Source organism: Chamaea fasciata, unplaced genomic scaffold (genome assembly GCF_029207755.1).
Source record: "Chamaea fasciata isolate MVZ Bird 193981 ecotype frontalis unplaced genomic scaffold, bChaFas1.0.hap1 SCAF_11, whole genome shotgun sequence".
NCBI classification, from domain to species: Eukaryota; Metazoa; Chordata; class Aves; order Passeriformes; family Sylviidae; genus Chamaea; species Chamaea fasciata.
In genome coordinates, this window is record NW_027094096.1 from 19554537 (window position 1) to 19575399 (window position 20863).

Here is a 20863-nt window from a genome sequence, read left to right on the forward strand (position 1 = left end):
ATCGAAACACGGGACACTGGCCATCACAACTTTGTACATCCCAGAGAGAAAACAGGAAGGTGGCAAGGAGGCTGCTTGCTGCCAATTACTGTCTCGAGACACTACATTTTCCTTGATTCTTCAAAAATATTATTCAGCCCACCTTAGAAGCATCCACAGCCAACTGTGCCAGGCAAGATAAGAGGCAAAAAAAGATCTCCCTCATGACATCTATATTTTTCTCACAGGTAGATCGAGGCACTGTACCTTTCCTTTAAGAAACTGCTGCCCCCATACATTTTTGTTTCTTTTTCTTTCAATAGTTTAAGAATAATGCAGGACTGTTCTCAGGAGATGATCAGTGAAATGACCGGCAGTAATCTGCACAACACTTCAAGTCACGCTTTTGGTGCATCTTCATCAGGCCTGACTTTCACTGTCCTTCAGCAATCTTCTCTAAAAATATCCCTCAATACCTTTATAGATATGTAGCAAGACCAAAGTCTTCTGTGGTAGTCTGCCATGGGCCCATGTTTGTAAGAAATCCCACTGCAAACTCCTTGCTCCTCCAACCACCTCCCAAACATTTTTCAGTGCTTATTGCTGTTTGGCTCAGGCACCTTTGAATCACGCTTTGATTAATTCCTTTAATGTCTTTTCAGATGATTTAGCAAGACAATTGTCACCAACAGAGGGTTTCTGAATCAAGGATACCCTTCCTTTTTTTAGGGACATTTTTCAAGAGCACGTAGTGACAGGACAAGGAGGAATGGATCCAAACTAAAAGAGAGTAGGTTTAGATTAGCTATTAGGAGGAAACTCTTTTCTGTGAGGGTGGCGAGACACTGGCACACGATGTCCAGAGCACCTGTGGATTCCCCATCCCTAGAAGAGATCAAAGCCAGGTTGGACAGAGCTCTGAGCAACCCGGTCCAGTGGAAGGTGTCCTTGCCCACGGCAGGGCCTGGAACCAGATGAACTTTAATGTCCCTTCCAACCCAAAGCATTCTATGCCTCGATTATTCCTGCCAAGAGTGTTGTGTCTGTCTTGGTCTGCGATGGTGGAACTCAGTGGCACGGGGCAATTGGCAGCCCAGAAGCACAGGCGGTTTCAAAAGGTGACAGGCGAGTTCACAAGGACGTTGCATTAGTGTTGGTGGCACCCTGAACGCCGCGTGGCTCAGGAAACCCACCCGACAGTTGTGTAAATAACGCCAAAGGTGGAACAGGACATGTACAGTGTTCCTCCCAGACACCTGTCAGTCGGTGCCACCAGCGGCAGGTGGGGTCAGCCCCAGCCCGATGTGGTGTCCCCCGAGCCGCCCCTCTGCCGGTCCCAGGCCCGGTGCAGCCGGCTCCGGCAGAGGAGCCGGGGGGCTCTGAGGGGCTGCCAGCGGCTCTGGGGCGCACACCCTCCTCTGCAGCACGGCCGCGAACGGAACAGCCCCGACCCGGCCCGCCGGCCCGCAGGGAGCCCCGGCCATCGCAGGGAGCCCCGGCCATCGCACCGGGCCCGGCCCGCAGGGAGCCCCGGCCATCGCAGGGAGCCCCGGCCATCGCACCGGGCCCGGCCCGGGGCGCAGGGAGCCCCGGCCATCGCAGGGAGCCCCGGCCATCGCAGGGAGCCCCGGCCATCGCACCGGGCCCGGCCCGCAGGGAGCCCCGGCCATCGCAGGGAGCCCCGGCCATCGCACCGGGCCCGGCCCGGCCCGGGGCGCAGCGGGGGCGGCGCCGCCCGAGGCCCCTCCCGGCCGTTGCCGCCGTTGCCAAGCGCCCGGAGCCGCCGCAGCCCCGGCCCTGCCGCAGCCCCGGCCCGTGTGCGCCCCTCCGCAGCCATGGACAGCCTGTACGGCCCCTCCGCCGCCTCGGTGCTGGCCGAGCTGCAGTGGGAGCCCGGCTACGCCGTGCCCGTGGCCAACGCCGAGAACAAGGCGCTGGAGGACGAAGTGAGCGCGGGGCCGCGGCCGGCAGCGAGAGGAGCCCGCCGTTCCCCCGGGGCCGGGGAGGGAGGGATGGAGGGATGGAGGGATGGAGGGATGGAGGGATGGAGGGATGGAGGGATGGAGGGAAAGCTCACGGGTTCCGCGGAGCTGCCCGGGGAATCGGGAGGGTGATCCCCGCCTCCCCTGGGACCCGGGCACCCGCATCCCCCGAGCCCCGCAGGAGGAGCAGTGCGAGTTGTCCGTTCCCTTAGCAAAGCTCCGGTTTTTCTCCTGAAATCCCTCATTTCGCTGCTTTGGAGAAATGTAGCAGGCACTTCTTGCGTTATTTTTTTTCATTAATAATTGCAATGGCTGTTTTTAGGTAATTGCAGATAATAAGCGCTCAACCGCAAACAGTATCTTGACGATTCTAACTCTTAAACAGCTGCTGAAGATGCAAAAGGAAAAAGAGAACCTGCAGAGTGAGCTGACCAACTTTCAGGAGCGCATAGAAGCAATGACGTCCCATTTGAAAAACGTGAGACAAGAGATAAGCTTCTCTCAGGTAAATCACCACTTCTAGCAGATCCTTTTTGTCAGACAGACCTGTAACCTGAGTATCTCTCTGTGGCTGGTGTCCCTATCTATTTTGCCAGCTTTGCTAGAAATTTGTTAGGCCTTTATTCCAGAATTTCCACGGGTAACAAAAGTTAAACTATGTACCTCAGTGAAATTATTTGATGGTCATGAAGACCATCCAAATTCAAATTACTGTACCTAGGAAAATGCCAGGAAGGGTGATTTTGGAATTCTTCCTGAATGGAGACTTTCATAGATATTAAAAAAATTAAAAAAAAATTTTAAAAAAAGTCAAAGAAAACACCAGTGTAAGGGAAAAAATTATAATCTTTATAGTGGTGAAGAATTAGTTATGAAGTGCTGGTGAAGATTTAATTCACAGACATGAAAAATTAAGCGAGATGGTCAAGATCTACGTCTTTAACTACACTCTGAATTAACTGATCAAATGGGCTGGTTTAGATTTCTAAAAAGTATTGAGACAAAGATTTATATCTTTCAGATAAAATATCCTAGGTGAAACAGGCTTAAGAAACTTCCCTGCAGCTGAACTTCTTAATTTTTTTGGCCAGATTCAAACGTTAATTTGAATTAAATAAAGAAAAGTTAGTCAATCTCCAGACACAGCTATAGGCCAGCAGGGGAGGTCTGTCTCAGCATAAAACAATAAAATATTTTTTTTGCTGTGTCTCCTGGATCTGATGTAAAGTCACTGCTGATCAAGAGACTAAGATTTTGATGTTGAAATGTTAAGATTCTCAGTCTTGGGTGAAAAATCTTAGAATTGAGGTTTTTAGGGCTACAAATGGTTGATCTGTAGATACTTGATATAATGTGTATATATATATATATATATGTGTGTGTGTGTGTGTGTGTGTGTGTGTGTGTGTGTATATATAAGAATATGTGTAGTTGAGATACTAAAACCAAACCAATAAATTTTCTCAAAAAATTCCTTAATTTACATGGTGAAACCATCTCTGACTTGGGATTCGATTGTATTGAAAAGTTTGTTGATGTATGCCTTTTGTTTATTGTAAAATACTGAAATTTATTATTCTGCAGTCTCTTTACAAAGCCAAAGAGAATGAAATTGAAACTGAACATCACTTTAAAGCCCTTGCTGAGAGAGAGTATGAACGTCTCAAAAACGACATTAAACGACTGAAAGATGAGATAGCTTCCTTGAGACAAAAGAAAAACATTCAAGAGGTAATGTTTGAAATTTTTGGAAGGGAACATCTATATTGCAAAATTTTATGGCTTGCACAAACAGCTACAGTAGTATAAGTCAAGAATAGCTAATTATAATTAAAGCTAATAAACTGTAGTAGATGATCTGGATGGACTTTTCCCTGTGGAGGCAAGTCGAGTGACACTGAGGATGTTACTGCATAGACTGGTCAGGACTTAGCAAATATTAATTAGATATTGAAAGAATTCTGTTCTTAGTGCCAGATACACAGCCACACACCCATATCACTGTATTTCTAATTCTCACAGCTTTTTCTTAATGGTTTAAAAATCAAATGGTTGGTGGCAAATCTTCCCTACTTAAAATAAACTTGGGTCATGATTTCAAGATCAAAGATTTGGTTTAAGTTACAAAGTAATCTAACGCGACTCAATAACAGGTGGTCTTCTGGGTTTGGAACTGTCTCCTTTTTCTTTCTATTCATTATTCAATTATTTAATTCTATTTAATTATTTAATTCTATTCATTATTTAATTATTTAGTTATATTTTAAAAAAAATTTCTTATTAAGTCTGTTTGTAATCTCCAGTCTCTCAGAATAGGCAGCAGGATGAAGATATTCACACTGCTCAGCTGGATCAAGATTCTGTCATTTTTGTGTCAGGAAGTCTCTTCACAGTCATATGAAGAGGTCACATTTGAAAATTGATATGTAGGATAAGGGTCTTACAACTGGGCCTTGATGAGTGAGAGAGAAACTTCATCTTTGGAAGCCTCAGATCAGTTTATTAGATGGAACAAATAACCTGCAGATGGGTATATCTTGCCAGAGGCTGACTTTTCTGTTTAAAATTATTTGCATTTTGAATTTGTGGCAACCTACTGTCTTTTTTGATCTTTAAGACTAGATCGTCCAATATTATTCCTCAAGTATAACACGCAATTAATAAAAAAGAAAACTATCAGTTCTGTGGACAAGATGTGGGTAGACTCGTTACAGTGGCTAGAAGTGGTTGCTTCAATTACTATTCAATGGATATTAGACATTTGATATTGAACCTTTTAATTTTCTCTTCTTTTATTAGAATACTATAAATAAAACCACTAAGAAGCTGGAAAACTTAAAACAACAGATGAACTTGGATGAGGAACTTCTGGAGAGCTGGCTAAAGGAATTAAATCGTACAGATAATGATGTTATTGCAATCCAGAAGTATACATTGCAAGACGAAGGGAAACTAGGAGTAAGTAGAAATGACAGCAATTTTCAGAAATCAAAGGAAGAACCATTTTGAAGACCTTGTTATGTTATCAAGTCAGATAAAATGAAGACAAGATTTTGTACAACACTGCTTTGAAACTGGTTTCCATTTAGCACAACACTGCTATTCTATATGAGGCTCATTTTGCAGTTGAGAGAACAGGTTTTACAATGAGAGACATAACTGAAGACATTAATTGGCTTATTCATGTGGGTAAGATTTAATAATAAAGTGTAGAAAACAGTGCTGCTGAATTAAGAGGAGTTTGTTCAAAAATTCACACCAAGTATGAGCAAATAGTGTAGGCTTTCCCTTTAGAACTGAATTTATTAATATTGCAGAGAACAAATTACAGCTACTTCAGTAAAGCTACCTGGAATAATGGAAGACATAAACATCTTTATCTGTATAAAGAGGATTTCCAGTCAAAAGTTCAGAGTTTGTAAGGGTGAGTTCCCAAATATATTATTAATGTAGAGATAAGTAACCCACATTATTCTTTTTAGCCTTTAAATAGAGTGAGGAGAAATTTGATTTTTACTCATTAAATACTTAACCCAAAAACCTTGGTTTACACAAACATTCTCACTGCTGTATGCCAACGGCACCACACACACATTTACACACAGTGGAGGGTTATTTTGGCCTTGCTGCAGTTTGGTTTTATGGCCACTTGTATTGACTGGAAATTTGGGAGGCTACACTGTCAACTTCTTGTTTTTGAAAACACAATAAAATCGATGCCTCAATAATTTAACCCCGATTGTAGCAGGGCTTTAAGAATTTATAAAATGTGATCTGTCTATTTTCAAACACTTCATTTACAAATATTTTCATATCCTTTCATTTTAGACATTAACCCTTCAAATAGAAAAGTTGACCATGGAAGCAAACCAGAAGCGCAGAGCTCTGGATAATGAACGTACAGAAACCATGACAGCTCAGGTTTGTGCTTAAGGTTCTCAAAGATCCCATGTGTATTTGTGACATTTTTAACTTCAGAAATCATGGAGGTGCTTTCTTTTAAACAGATGGAGCTTGACAGAGCAGCTGAAGATTTTCGCAGGGTTCATCAAGAAAGGCAAGGAGTCATCAGGGAGTGGGAGAATGCAATTCAGCAGATGCAAAAAAGAGATCAGGAGATTGATCAATGTGCTTTGGTAAAACTGCTGTAACTGATCCATATCTGGGCTTTGGGTTTGATGTGGGGGGTTTTTGGGGCTGTTTTTTTTAAACATCAAAACTGCAGTATAATTTTTGGGTAGCTAATGTTTTACTTAACCTTTCAAAATGCACAATTTTCACTGACTAGCTATGAATCTGTCGGGTAAGGTAAGCATCATTAATGCTGGTAATTTTCCTGTTTAATTTCATCTGTTTCAAGTCTACCTGAAGTTTTGCTTAGCTTTTTTTTTTTTTCCCCAATTCAATCAATCAAGAATTATTTTATTTTCATAAGAGTTTACAGTGCCTTTTCATTTTTAAATTATTGGAATATTTTGGGAGTTTCCAGTCCAAAACCACTGTAGTGTTTGGTGTGATGTATCCTTGGAATAAAGTAATTTTAAGAATGATAACTGGGCTGTCTCAGAGCAAATAATAATCATAATAGGAATTGATCTTCTAGTTGTACCCTTTATTAATCTAACACATCTTAACTAATGCAAGCAAATCTAAAAAAATTTTTATTCTGATAGCTAATTGCAGAGATAAAACAGGAGATCCGGAACAAAGAAATTTTGCTGAGAGAAAAGACTACCTTTTTGGTAAATGAAACTGTTAATAACATGGAATATGAAAAGAAAATCCTTGCTGCTGAGCGGGAAGCGAACAACCTCCGAACGGAGTTCCAGGCTCAGGATGCTCGCAGGACGCAGTTGCGGGATGAGGTAAGGGGGACCAAAGAGTTCAGGAAAACAGACTGAAACTGTAACTGAGGACCAGATGGAGGAAATACAGGAATAGCATTTCCTTTTCTCTGGTTTTATACTAGGCTCTTAATAATTCAACAAAATGTTGCTTTTCTCAGCCAACTGCTGGGATCTGAACCCTTGACTTGATCCTGACGTTGAGAGTGATGAAAGATTGGAATGTATTCTCTGTTGTGTAGGTGTAAAATGGATGAAGTTTCTCTTAAATGGTCTAACACTGTTAGATGCCTCAGGAGGCTTCTTTCCTTTAGCATATAGACTGCAGTATTATGTAAAGATGAGAGAAATTTCTTCCAGATTCCAAATAGTTCCTGTCCTATGCTCTCAGAAGTGTGTGTGTTTATGGCCCGGTATTCAGGTTACAGTTCCTGGGGAGCACCCAGTGCTTTCCCTTGGCTTTCTAATCAAGAGGCAGGGGGACAGGGCTGCCCTGTGAACAAACCATGTTTGATACTGTCCATACTGAATCTACACTTAAGTCTGGGAATGAACTGCACTGCTTAATTACTTAACTGCCTGCAGAAGTATTTCTAAGAAGTAATTCAAGTTTCATGGCTCTGCTGAGAAGGGATACACTTGTACTACCTGAGTTTTTTCTTAACAAGAAAATGGTTAACACTGGGTACTCAACAAGTTTAGTGATTTTTAAAAAACCCTGCATCTGCTGTTGCCTTAACTTTGGATAGCTTTTCTGTAGCAGGTGGTTCATAGACTGATCTCCTAATTAAACTGTAGGTACCTCAAACAAGGTGTAGGCTATTAGATTACCCTATAATTCATGCAAGCTTGAGGGTTTGTAGAATTGGTTGGTTTTCATCTCAAGCTGTGAGATTCTCGCTTGAAGTTTTTCACAATTAATACTCCATGATGGCATTATAGAACAGTCTCCCCTAATTAGAGCATCTGTGGGATGCATGTAAGAAACAAGGAAAGGAGGAGACAGTTCAGCCAACAACTTTTGACCTCTAAGAAACTTGCTATACATGCCCTTGATCAGTTTTCTTTATCTGTGAAACTGAAAACAATTGAACTTATGCTGTTAGGCGACACTGTGAAGATGAAAGAGCTACTGGTTGTAAAGTATTCCTATCCTATTTAATGATTATATGCTGTCTTGTATTTTTTACCAAATTAAATATCTGTGTATTTTTGCCACAGTGGTATCTTAATCAAAGTGATTTTATGTATCCAACAAAGTTTGACATAGAAGTGTTTATTAGATATATAAGGTTATCCGTGCAAACTCAGCTGTGCACTATAAAACCATGGTTCCACTCACACAGATGCTGTTAGACAAGAATCGCAGCTCATAACACCTCTGTAATTCATTCTATGTTCTTAATTATTATTATTATTTTTTCCCAGTACTCACACTCTGTAATTAGTCTATTGAATTTACTAGCTGGGTCAATTTACAGTTCCTCAGAATTTGCAGCACTCCTCATTTGGAGAGCACTGTTCAAAAGTAATGGAATACTTTCCAATAAATAGGAAAATATAATTTTAAATATCTTAACATGTACCCATATAAATAAGAGCTTGCTTGCTTGATTTTGTAATTTATTAGCTGCAGGCTTTGAAATCCATTGTGAACAGAACTGCTTCTGATCTAGAGTCTCTGAGAACAGAAATAACCATTTTGAAGAAAGAAATTCAGGAAAAACAAGCCAGGTAAGAAACCGACCTTTAAAGATAACGTTTGTAAGCATTAGTAATACAATCAAATCCTTGAGATAAAAAAGAACCTTAAATAATGTTAATGACTGACACCTCCAACTTTCTGGTTGCTTCATGTCCGTAGATTTGGCACTGGGAAATTTTGGCAAAATACTCCTGGTAATCCTTGTTTTTAAATGGTGGGGTGAAAAAATCAGGGCCTTGCTTATCATAAGTGGAATTTTAGACTGAGGCAACTGCTCAGTCAGATTTGCTGTTTCCTTTTGGCAGCATTGTCTAGGCAACCTACATTTATCTTCTGTTATTTTGTTTAGCTTAAAACTTCTTAATGAAAAAAATGCAAGCCTTTCTTATAAACTGAAGCTTGCCATTGAGGAGACACTCAGTGCAGAAGAGAAAGCTTTGAGGCTGGAAGAGATATTGAAAGAAGAAGAAAAAAATGTTGAGGTAAAATGTTTTTCTTGGTTTCTAGAAATGAGGAGTTGTTTGTTTTTGCAAGCTTTATATTTTAAAGTTATCTCCTTAATTTTAAAATTTTCCATCGAAATGAAATGAAAGTTTTGATATGACGTAACTATTTCATCAAAAAATGAAGTCAGTGTGCATGTAGATAGGTCTGTGCTGAGAAAACTCTGGAGGAAAATAAATGATCCTAGTAATTCCAGCTGTATTAGTTCAGGATACTGATACCCATCAATAAGGTTTTTAAAGACTGAGAATCTTGTCAGGATGGCTTTTCAGTATCACTGCCACCAAAAACTTCTTGACTCTAGTAAAACACCACCAAAATTTATGAACCTGCAAAGAGCTGTGATTTTGGCAAACAGTTTAAAAAATATTTAGAAATCTTTTAATCAGATTTTGCTGACCTGGTCTGCTCTTCATTATTTTAATTCTACTACAAGATACTCTGACACTTCTAATTTGTGGACTGTTAAATAATTACTGTCTCACTTTAGATTCATTTTTGTGAATAAAGATTTTGATCTGGGAAGTGGCATATACAAGCTATATCAAGGTGACTATTTTTTTAACATGCCTAATAATACTTTTATAAAATTAAAAACCCACTTCTTAGGTTGCAAATTAAGTACAGGAAAAAAAAATTCATTATCATCTGCTTAGCTGTAAAGAGCTTTTGAATTGTAATGCAATCTTCTGAACTTTCCTGCATTTCAGGAAATGCTTATACTGCTTTGTCACTTTGCTACTAATTCTCTTAAAGTATTTTCACTACTTAGCTTCTGAGTGAACATGACAGAAATATTCTTTCACATTTTGCTGGCCAACTGAGCACGGGATATGCAGAAGCTTTCATTGCTGTAGAATGACCAGGTTAAATTAATGTGACAGCAGTTGTCCCACACGACTGAAAACAAAGCTGTACCTCTGCCTGCTCTTTCATACCACTGTGTGCTCTTTTTTTTTCCTTCCCTATTTTGTGTTTCCTAGAGCATGCATGTGAAATAATGCCTTGCAGTAGATTGAATGTCATTTTTCAAACTTTTTAACTCCACAGGCATTAATGACACATTTTAAATATAATTCCAGAAACTAGAGAGGGGATATCTTTCCTGTATAGAGAGTTTCTTAAATTACAGGCCTTACTGTTTTGGCTTTTCAGATAATTTGAAAACAAGTAATGGTGTAGCATTTCATTAAAATGAAAACCTTCTTTGCTTCCCCTTAAGACAGTTTCCAGGGTGGCAGAAGCCTTAGCATGTCTGTGGCGGATAACCTAAGATGACATTGGGCTTGGCAGCTCCACAGCTGCAGGGGAATATTCTAGCTAGGATGAACTGTTCTTGAACAATGTCTGTAATGTATTAGTCAGAAGCCTCCCTTCCATCACCATTAGACACACATGGCTATTTGCTGCATCTGTTAATTTACTGTGAAGAGATATTTACAGGAACAATGTGGATGAAATGTCACTGTTTTGCTCTCTAGTTCTGTGGTACTTCTCCCTCTTCAGTTAGTTGCAAAACACTGTTGCACAGTGAGGCTTATTGAGTATCTTATCTCTGTTAACAACCTCACTTAAAGGGAGAACAACATTTTCTATTAAATAAATTATACAATAAAAACCATGAAGTGAAGGTCAAATCATGATCCAGTGTCAGTGGGTGAATTTATCATTGTCATTAGCTTCAGAAATACAGCTCAGCATTCGGCACGTGCTTAAAAACCATTTTGCTCCCAGAAGAGAGTTCCTTTGTTAAAGCATGATGCAAAGCCCACTGACACGTGCCACAGTCCATAATAATTTCCTATTAAACTTACACTTGACTTTTACATCCTGAGTTTTGAATTTGGAATTGCACTTGTAGCAAGTTCAACTACAAAAAAATTCTGTTGGGTAGAATGTGCAATGTGATTACAAACCCTTAGAGAAGGCATTAAATTGTCTTTCACCATTATTTAAGCCAGCAAGATGGTTACATACATTTTAAATCCAGAATAAACACATTGTTAATCAATGTAGAAAAGTGAGTTCTCAAGTGTTTTGCATATTAATTTAAATGCACATCTTCAAATTCTGTACCAGACTTGTGCTAAATCTAAATGAGTCCTTTGGAACAGGAAGGGGAAATCACATCACTTGTTTTAGGATGTACCTCACAGGAAACTGGCATGCTAAATGGCCTGAGCTTTGGAAGGTCTTGGGCTACTTGAGCGGGGGAGGTGGAAGGAGGGAGGAAAAGAATAAAATTGTTTTCCTTATTAGGATTATAAAAAGAAAACAATCTCAATTTTCATTGTTTTCAGTCCATTTCAGGTTACCTGAAACATTCAGCATTGTTTTTTATCCTACTAAAAACTCATTTCCTCTACTGATTTAGATGTTAATGGCAACTTACCTCTGAGAAAAAGGAAGTGATTTTAGAAAGTGTAATTTATCAGAGTTATTCCATTTTAGATAAACACACACGTACATATGTGAACACACACAGTGTTACAAGATTTAATAAACCTTTGCAAAGCTTTGTATTATATTTCTCAAATATTCACAGATGCTGGAGGCAGGAAGGAGGTTTTTTGAAAAGAATGACAGGAATTTGGTTTTCTGAAAGGCTGAAAAGAGTAACATTCCTAAAACTGGGGAAAAAATGTCATGTAATTGTAGGGTAGGATTGGATTTTTAAAAAATTAATAAGAAGTTTTACTTTCTCTTTAAGTCAAATACTTTTTTTTGCCAACCACTTTGAAGACTTACAAAATTCTGTGTTCATATTATTGGACTTAGTAATTATATATATTTTTTTATATGATTAATAAAAACAAATAATCCCTCAGAAATTAATTCTGATGTGATTACTTACTTCTTTCTTCTACTTGATCATTTTGTCACCAGGAAAAAGAAAACGAAATGAGACTGTTAAAAGAGCTACTTTTCAAGAAGTCTCAGGAGTTAAAAGTACAGAGTGATAAGGAGAAGATTGTTCTGGCAGAAATTGAGGGAGGTCAGAAATCACTTAAAAATCTCAAGAGTCGACTACGCAACCTGGACACAGATCTATTAAAACAACAAGAATTAATATATAACCAGGTAAAAGGTTACTGTATATTGATACTGTGATTGTTTCTTGAGTCTACTGATAGCACATTGCTTAAATTCTGTAATCTTTAACAGTTTTCCATTTTGGAAATGTTATACAGTATCATTTGAAGTCTGCATTTATTTCTGTTTCTAGATGTACAGATAAAATTGAAATTACTGAAACTTGCCAAAGTATCACGTAGATTTTGCACTTGTGTGTTTCATTGTTTTTTGGATCTGCTGCTTTTCCCACTAATTCCTAAAATCCATTCTTTACTTTGATCCCTCTGAACCACAGACACCTCAGGGTATATTTTTAAAGCTATACAAGTGGTACATGCCAAAATCCTGTTATTTACTAATTGGATTATGTGCATATTTCCTATGCACCACTTTGAAAATTTGCTCTTTTATATCAGCATCCACTGGTAGCAACAAGATGGCAACTCCATTGTAAGCCTCCCTCCAGGAGCCTGTGCTGAGTGTGCTTTGTTACTCTTCTAGAAGATTACCTCAAACCATCACTGCTCATCAGTCATCTAAGATATTTTGCTAATGAGGTCTAAAAGCCAGAAACTATTATAAAAACAATGGCTTAATTGGGTGACTGTCCTAAAGCCAACATTTAGATCCAAGTTTATTGCTTATCTCAGACTATTAATTCTCTTCAAATTTATTTTAACAGGATTTTTATATTCAGCAAATACAGAGACGCCTGTCACGGTTAGAAGGGGAAGTTAATTCAGATGAAAAAGAGGTTTTGGAAGGAAAAGTTGCTGAACTTAAGAAAACTTTAGAAGAAAAGAAAAAGGCAAATGATGTTCTACAGTCACTGTACAGGAAACTTCAGGTAACTTCCTTAGATTGGGTCTTAGTAATTAAGAATTTGGTATTAGACTAAAGGGAATCTGACCTTTGTGTAACCCATGTGGAAAATTTCATAAATTCCCTATAATTTCCAGAAAAATAGATTATTACTGCCCAAGTGAGACACCTTAGCATGAAGACAAGCTTTGAATGTTGGAAAGATAAGCATTGAATGTTGGAAAGACAAGCTGAGCTTTCATCAACATGTGACTCAGTGCTTGCAAATGTCTGAGTTTGCCGTTAGGTCCATGCAGAAATAGGAGAATGCTGTTTTTTAAAGCTATTACTTTTATAGTTTTTATAAATTTGTAAGTACAGTTGCATTTAAAGCTGTCCAAAGCACCCTGCATGAGGTCATGCCATACAAGTTTGCAGAGCAGTATATTGGACACATCATGATGATGCTTCCTGGTTCCAGGACTTAAATACATCTCATTTAAAATTAACTGGTAGCTTTTGTTGCAATTTACGTTCACTGAAATAAGTTCAATATAACTTATTTGAAACAGAATGATATCCAAATCACCAAGAGAACAATTGATAAGACAAGAGAAGAAACAAGTGGTTTGATAGTGAAGATAGAAGAACTAACTCTTTTCAATGAGAGATCACTTCAGGAGTTAAGAAAAGCAAAACACACTAAGCAGGTACAGTATGATTTTGCAGCTTTACTAATACAGGACACTTGTTTGTTTGGGGTGTCATCTGCCTTCCACAGTGCTACATCATTATATCCATAAGTACACTTTCTGTAGTTTTCTAATTTATACTTTTTTCCCAAACTTTGAAGTCTTCTTCCTCACTATCGTCTTACTAGGCAAAGTGTTGCTTCTCCTCCCTACACAGCATAAAGTTTGATGAAGTATCAATTTAATCCCACATTAGTTATACCGCAATATCCACCAGGTCTGTGGATGTTGGGTTTTTCCCCCCTGAGAAACAATTACCTTTAAAATAGAAAATATATTTACTGTTCTGGGATGTCTTTACATAACACGGAGTTTTTACTCTCAATCTGTGATGCCTACTAATAAGTTTGGCACAGAATTGCTATTAAACTATCAGCATTTTTTTCTAACAGATGGTTTGAATCAGTTTATATTCCAGTTTAAGGAATTAGAAACAAAGTGTAAGTCCTTCCCTCACATTTTGATAAGGAGAAAAACCCAGTTCCCACTCCTCCAATTATTGCACAGGGCTTTTTTTCTGCAGTAAGCTTTAGCCTTCCTAAAGGAAGCACTAACATAGTAGAAAAAAGCAGAGTCTGAGTAGCAGGGGAAAGAGTTTTGCCTTTGACTTAAGTGGTGCACTTCTTCCTCAATGAAAAGCCTTTCCCTAAACATGGAACTTTTTTGGAGGGATGAAATTCAGGGGAACAAAAGAAGCTGATGACCTAAATGCATTCAGATAAAAATCAGTCGAGTTGGAATCATACGAGATTTTAAAAGAATGATTTAATGTATTTGCATGCTAATGAGGTTCCCACTTGCTGCTTTTCATAAGCTTTGGTATATACAATATTTGCTCATGTTGCAACTTGATTTGCAGACAGAATCTACAGAGTCTAGAATATACTCCAAGACAGTTTTAATGGTTCGAGTGAGATATTAACTGCTCCAGAAAGCTCCTTCTGAGGTCTCTTATTTTATTTGAAACCACCTAAACTGAAAAAGTTGTAGAAGGAAAAGTCTAATAACTCAAAGCTCAGCCTGAACTAGAAATTCTCATGAATTTGTAGAAGACCATTCAGGAAATAATCTACCCCCATCGGAGTCACCATGTTAAACTTTTGGCAAATGAGAAAATGAGAAGATTTTTAAATGCAGAGCAAAATTAGTCTTATAGTTGTACATATATTAAATGTAAAATAATGAATAAATATTAACTTGATAAATTATAAATAATCTTAATTAAAACATTGATTTCTTATTTTGATACCATTTGGTACTTATTAGGAGATGATGGTTGAAGATAATCTCCTAAAACTAGAACTGAAGCGCCTTCGAAATACTCTGTGTAATAAAGCAGAGAAAGTTCTAACACTGGAAAAACAACAACTGGAGTTAAAGAAAGTTATAGCAGAACGATCAGAGGAAATCAGGATCCATAAGGCAATGCTGGATTCCCAGATAAGACTGCTGGATCAGGAACGACATCGCTTGAGGTAACTGTTCTTACAGAAATTAAACTTGAAGCTTTGACTGAGTGCATTTTTTTATGGGAACTTTCTAAAAAGAGAAGCATTTTACCCAGCTTCACCATTAGAAAAATGGAAGATTAAATAAATCTTGCTCAAAGTTATCTAGCAAGACAGCTGAGGCCAGCAGGAGACCCCATCTGTGACCCCCAGGCTTTAACACCCTGGTGAACAGGAGATCAGTGGCCTTGCTGTGAGTGAGGAGCCTCAGCAGAAGTGAGAGGAAACTTCAGCCACAGACATCTTACAGTAAACACGGTGTGTGTAACTCTGCCTTTTCCAAAATAATCTGGACATGTGAAACCATGTGTCTGAAAGTATGCCAAAATATATGAAACAGAAAAGTTGCTTTTGAAAGAGGGTTTATTCCCAGCTGCTTGATAAAACTGTCATTTCTTTGATTCAAACAGTAAGACTGGTTTGCTTTGTGGTGTATTTTGTTTGGTTGGGTTTTTTCTTTTTTTTAACTAATGAGCTTTCCATTTTATATCCTCTATAAAAAATTACATCTTACTAATTACATATGTACCCTCTTATAAAGCAATGACATAGAAATAATGTTTTCCTCTTGTAATAATCACTCCAAACTATCTGGGATGGTTTTAGGCCTGAAATCCCAGTGTCTAGATTCAGCCAAAGAGGAACACTTCAGCAGCTGACCTGGCCTGCTGAGCACACCCCTCACAGTGGGAATTAGAGTGATTTTGTGTGGCTGAGAGCACAAACTTCAGTGGCCTTCTTCCTTTGGTGTCAGAGTCTGATTTGGGGCTGTTCCCGGCTGTTCCTCACACTTATCCTGCAGGGGGAATGTTGAGGTACCATCAGCAGGGGGCAGCTGGGGCAGCTCTGAAAGGCCAAACCTGTAACTATGGGGAAGGACTGTGGCACAGCCTCCCAGGATGCAGTGATTTGGGATGTGCAAACAGAATTGACTCCATTTAGAAGGCACACAGGTAACCGGAACAAGGGATGTTTGTGGCTGGGAGAACACAGAAAAAACCACCAAGACCTGTAGCAGCACAGTTCCTGGTACAGGCTGCTGGAATAACACCAGGAATTTAAACTGCCCACAGAACACTACCAGATAGACACTTTCTCAACCCATTTCTTTTCTCCCCAAACCAATCAGTGCTCAATTTCAAGATCGCCTATGGAGAATTGATAAACTGAAACGCAGATATGAAATTTTTACTCTTTCTATGATGCCACCTGAAGGAGAGGAGATGAAAAGTCAGGCCTACTATGCAATTAAGGTATTTTATCAACATCATTCATTCTAATTTAATTATTTAAGTTATAGATTTCCCTGGGCTCTTAGACAACCTCCTTGCTTACTGCCTACTTTGAGCCTAATCATTTCATGTTATCTGACACCATTGGTTATTTAATTGTAATAAAATTTCACAAGAATTTTTGTGGAGCCTTAATTCTGAGCAGTTTGAAAACTTCATTTCAGTGCTCATTAATTTGCAAATACACAAGAATTACTGGTCAAGTGATAATCCACCATTAAATGGAAACTTTATTGGAATCCCACATGTCCTTAAGTTCTTCTAACTGTCAAGGTTATTTCCAGGTATTCATTTTACCATAAGGGGTTTATACCTTTAAGAATGTCTGCTTTCCCCTTTCACTTACCAATCACCTATGTATAATTCAGCTTTTCACTGGAAAAAAAAGAGAAAATCAGTCTTTATCCAAAATGCAATACCCTGGTTCTTGAACAAAAATCTGTTTATTTTGATCTCCACAAATTCTCTGATTTCCTGTTAACACACTTCCAGCTGAGGGCTTGGCTCTGAAGTTCATCTTTTTCTTACTCTTAAATGTTAAATTTCTTAATGATGGTATTTGTGCTACTGTGAGATCCAGGACAGCAGAAGACCCTCTGCAAAAGCCATGTGGTCACTCTGGGTGTATAAAATAACCCCTAAATATTGCTGTATAATAAATATTTTCTGTATAATTATCTTATTATTTTCAGTATGTCTGCAGTCACCTGAAATATTGGGTTTGCTTTCAGGCTGCACAGGAAAAGCAAGCACTTCAACAAGAAGGTGATGATTTGGATGCAAAGATCTGCAAAGCTCAAAAAGAAATCATAGCTATGGAAAACAGTTTGTGTGTAGTTAAAAACTGGAACAAAAACTACAAAAACTCTTTCAAGGCAGTCCATGAGACAAGTATGTGAAATAGAAATTAGATAGAAAATAGACCTTAATTCTAAATAATACTTATTATTTAACTTTTGTGCCCTCTGCTGGCTCTGGAACCAGTAGCTCTTAAATCATTCTTCCCCTGAAGTCTGTTACTTTTTCACAGTGATTTGGAATTAGTAGGAGAGTATTTAAAAACCTCTCAGACCTTGAGGCACTGAAATACTGCCAACAGCAATATAGTAATATACTGAGATGCAGTTATTTTCAAGTGAAAATTGAGTTGTATGCACAGCAATAACACTGCTTCATTGTTTGGGATCACAGGTGAGGAACTCGAGGAGAAATTGAAACTAGAAAAGAACAAAAGGGATGTTGATGAAAAATACAGAAAAAAACAAAGACGGATCAAGGAACTTCAGGAAAAGCTCCAGGTAAAATACCAGTAAAGTTCCAGTCAGGCAAGACTGCAGCATGTAGCTAAATCCATGCAAGTCATCCTAGAGGAATAACTGGAAATTGTGGTACAATTTACAAGGCTTTACATCCCCTTTTAAAAAGTGAGTGATTATTTGAATCTTCTTGAATCACACCAAAACTTCAGGTGTTTAGTCACATACAGCTAAAAGTTTCAGAATCCCACATGCACTGACAGCTGCTGTTCTGGCAGCCACTAAAGCAGCTGTGTTCATGTGCAGCACACTCCACTACTATACCATCCTGGCCAGCACTGCAGATTAAAATCCACACAGTTGGGGACCTCTGGCATCTACATCCCAGGATTTTTCTGGAACAGATTCATTTTTATTAGCACTGAGGGTGCCTCAGTTAAACAGGATTAAATTAGCTGACTTGCAACTTAGCAGGCTGAGCACTAAATGCAGGCAAACAAGAACTTGTGTTTTCAGGCTCCAGAGCAAAGACTCACTCATGGTTCTCCTGGTTATCACACAGCCACTTGGACCTTAAGAAAGAGGAACACTTGTTTCTGATATGTGATATTTCAGTTATAGTTTTATTAGGCAGAAGAAAGCAAAGGCACATGTTCATATTCTACATGATTGTTCTAAGCCCTGAGTCACTGCCTACAGTCAAGAATCATTCCTATTGCTTTTTCTACCACCACAGGACATGGCTCTTATTTCAGAGATGTTATTTCTTAAGGTAAAGGGACACAGATCTTCATCAGGGAGTAAGTCCTGGGATATAATAAGGTGTTAGAGCAAACCCATTCCTGCCTTCTAATATTTTTTAAAGTTTTATTTATTTATTTATAAAACCCAGCTACCCTTATGGAGCTGATTTTATTCATTCCAGTCAAAGGTACCCCTCTTCTCCTACAGGAAACAATGTTGGGGTTTTTTTCAGGATAGCTTGCACTAGTAAGTTGGTAGGGTGCCAAGTAAATAGTTTGTAGCCACTGAGATACATCTGAAAAGACATGCCTGTAATTTCATTAACAGTACCTTTAAAAGAGATGTAAATTACCTGGAAGTTTCTTTGTCCAGGTCTGTATTCAACAAACGGTTGGACTGGCAGAAAGTTTCAAGTTAACATTAGCACTAATTGCTTGAGCTACATTTAGAAACAAGCAGTAATGACAAGAGACCCTTCCACAAATACAAAAAGTGAAAGGATTCCAAACCTGCTTGATAAACTAATATTACTGTTCAAATGAATTTGCAGACCATGCAACAACACTTCGATATAATACAGAAGCAGCAGGCCCTCTTTGAAGAGCAAAAGAAGGCAAAACAAACTGTTGTTTCTCAGCTGAAGAAAGACATTGAAGAACAGAGGCCAAAATTACTGAGGGTTTTAAAACAGGTTTGTGTGTTTATTGATGAGAACTTCTAACTGTATAGTGATAGTCAGTAGTGTGGGTTGTCTCTTTGGGTTAAACTGTGTGGTTTTAACTTAGCTGCTGCTGAAAAAGTGTTGTATTTTCATAAGAATAATGCTTTAAAAATATTTGTGTTAAGTGTTCCAAACTATCCAGAGAAATTCAGGCTCAGAGGGAAGATGGGGCAGAAACAGTGGAAGAGAGAGACATTCATCTTCGTGAACTGAAAGGCTTCAACAGAACCATTGACCAAGTGATCGCCGATATTCTGGAAGCAAATCCTGGTTTAACTGCAGCCTTTCAAATGTACTTTGACAAGGTGAGCTTTCCAGGTAACTGCCACCAAAATCTTGAGTGAGAGCTCCAGCCTATTCCTTAGTGTCTCTCAAGGACAACACACAAAATGGGAAAACAGGGAAGTGTTCACCTGCTTTCAACATCTCTTCAAATGCCAAGAACTATAAATGCTCCTGATATCCCAATTCTATTATACAATCATCAGGTCAACTTCTTTCTTTTCTAATTTTCTAGTACAATTTGGAGCTTCCTCCACCTGCTTCTCCCAGTAAAACTCCTCAGTCCCTACAGAGCTCACTACCTCCTACCAGGTAAGTTCTAACATTCTTGGGTTGCTTTGAGGTTTTTTTAAAGATCAAGTTTAAACAGCAAAATTAGTCCCTAACTGAAGGAATTCTTTACGCTTGAAGGTCATCTCAATTGTCTTTTTGCTGAACTCTATAAAAACTTTCTCCTTACTCTGTCTTTTAAGTTTACTACATTTTTCTAGGACATGAGGAAGTTTACTTCAGCAGCCATCACAGTTTGCAAACCAAATAATTACAGAATAATTAATTTTACTTTTGTTTACTGTGCTCTAACTTAAAAAAAAAGGTGGTTTGATGTTATAAAAGCACAATTTTGATCCACATTTTACACTTGGTAGTGTGAACACCCCTTCCTAATTAAAAGAAGATACTGATGCTTTTACTGGTACCATCTTCCCCTGTTCAAGGTCTGCTCAAATAGAGCCTGTGCCATGCTGACCCAGTTATGACCCAACATTCCCTGGGGTTACTGAAGCCATTTAGTGGTGGTGGCTCCAGAGATCTTTCAGGGGGTTTCACCTGGAATGAACATGGCTACTGCATGGCTTCCTTGTGAGCCACCCTTGGGAGCTCTGTTTTAGATGCAGGGATTTCTGTATCCTAATCAGTAAATTTCTGTCTTTCAGATGCCTCTGTAGAGAAACTTCAGCCTGTCGTCGGGCTTCATCAGCCAAAGTTGTGGAGCTGACCTTCCCTATGCCCACCCCGGAGGAAGCCGCAGCCCTCGGCTCACAGCCACCCAGCAGAGGCAGCACCTCTGGCATTTCTACGCACAAGAAGCCTTAAGTCATTGTTTGAAGGCCACACTAGTTGAGATTTATCCATTTTTGTAACTCATATGCATGGAGTTACCTGGAAAACTTGCAGCTGAAGTACAGTTGTCCTCGTGCAGTTCTGCCACCCACCTTGGCAGATCTCCCTGTAAACTGTGTAACCTTTTCTTCAGCAACACAACTGCTGCCTCCAAGTGCTTGTAAAGCAAATCCCCAGCAAAGCTCAAAACAAGGGTTCACACTTGAGCTTACCTAGACAATAAATGGTGTTGCAAAACTTGCTCTTCTACTTCAAGCTGGGGTTTTGGGTGTTTTTTTACATTACCCTTAGAGAAC

The 20863-nt window shown here is 38.9% G+C and overlaps 1 protein-coding gene across 1 annotated transcript; it reads left to right on the forward strand.

The window, feature by feature from the left end:
• The first annotated feature begins 1814 nt into the window (after window positions 1-1814).
• CCDC39 (coiled-coil domain 39 molecular ruler complex subunit) lies at window positions 1815-20862 on the forward strand. The gene is made up of 20 exons (XM_066193545.1): window positions 1815-1925; window positions 2347-2466; window positions 3546-3692; window positions 4761-4919; window positions 5790-5882; window positions 5969-6097; window positions 6635-6826; window positions 8436-8539; window positions 8860-8992; window positions 11901-12095; window positions 12772-12936; window positions 13463-13600; window positions 14909-15117; window positions 16280-16403; window positions 17174-17333; window positions 17634-17740; window positions 18993-19133; window positions 19289-19468; window positions 19681-19757; window positions 20381-20862. The coding sequence occupies exons 1-20, from the start codon at window positions 1815-1817 to the stop codon at window positions 20538-20540; spliced, it is 2844 nt and encodes a 947-aa protein (XP_066049642.1). The 3' UTR covers window positions 20541-20862.
• The last annotated feature ends 1 nt before the right edge of the window (window position 20863 follows it).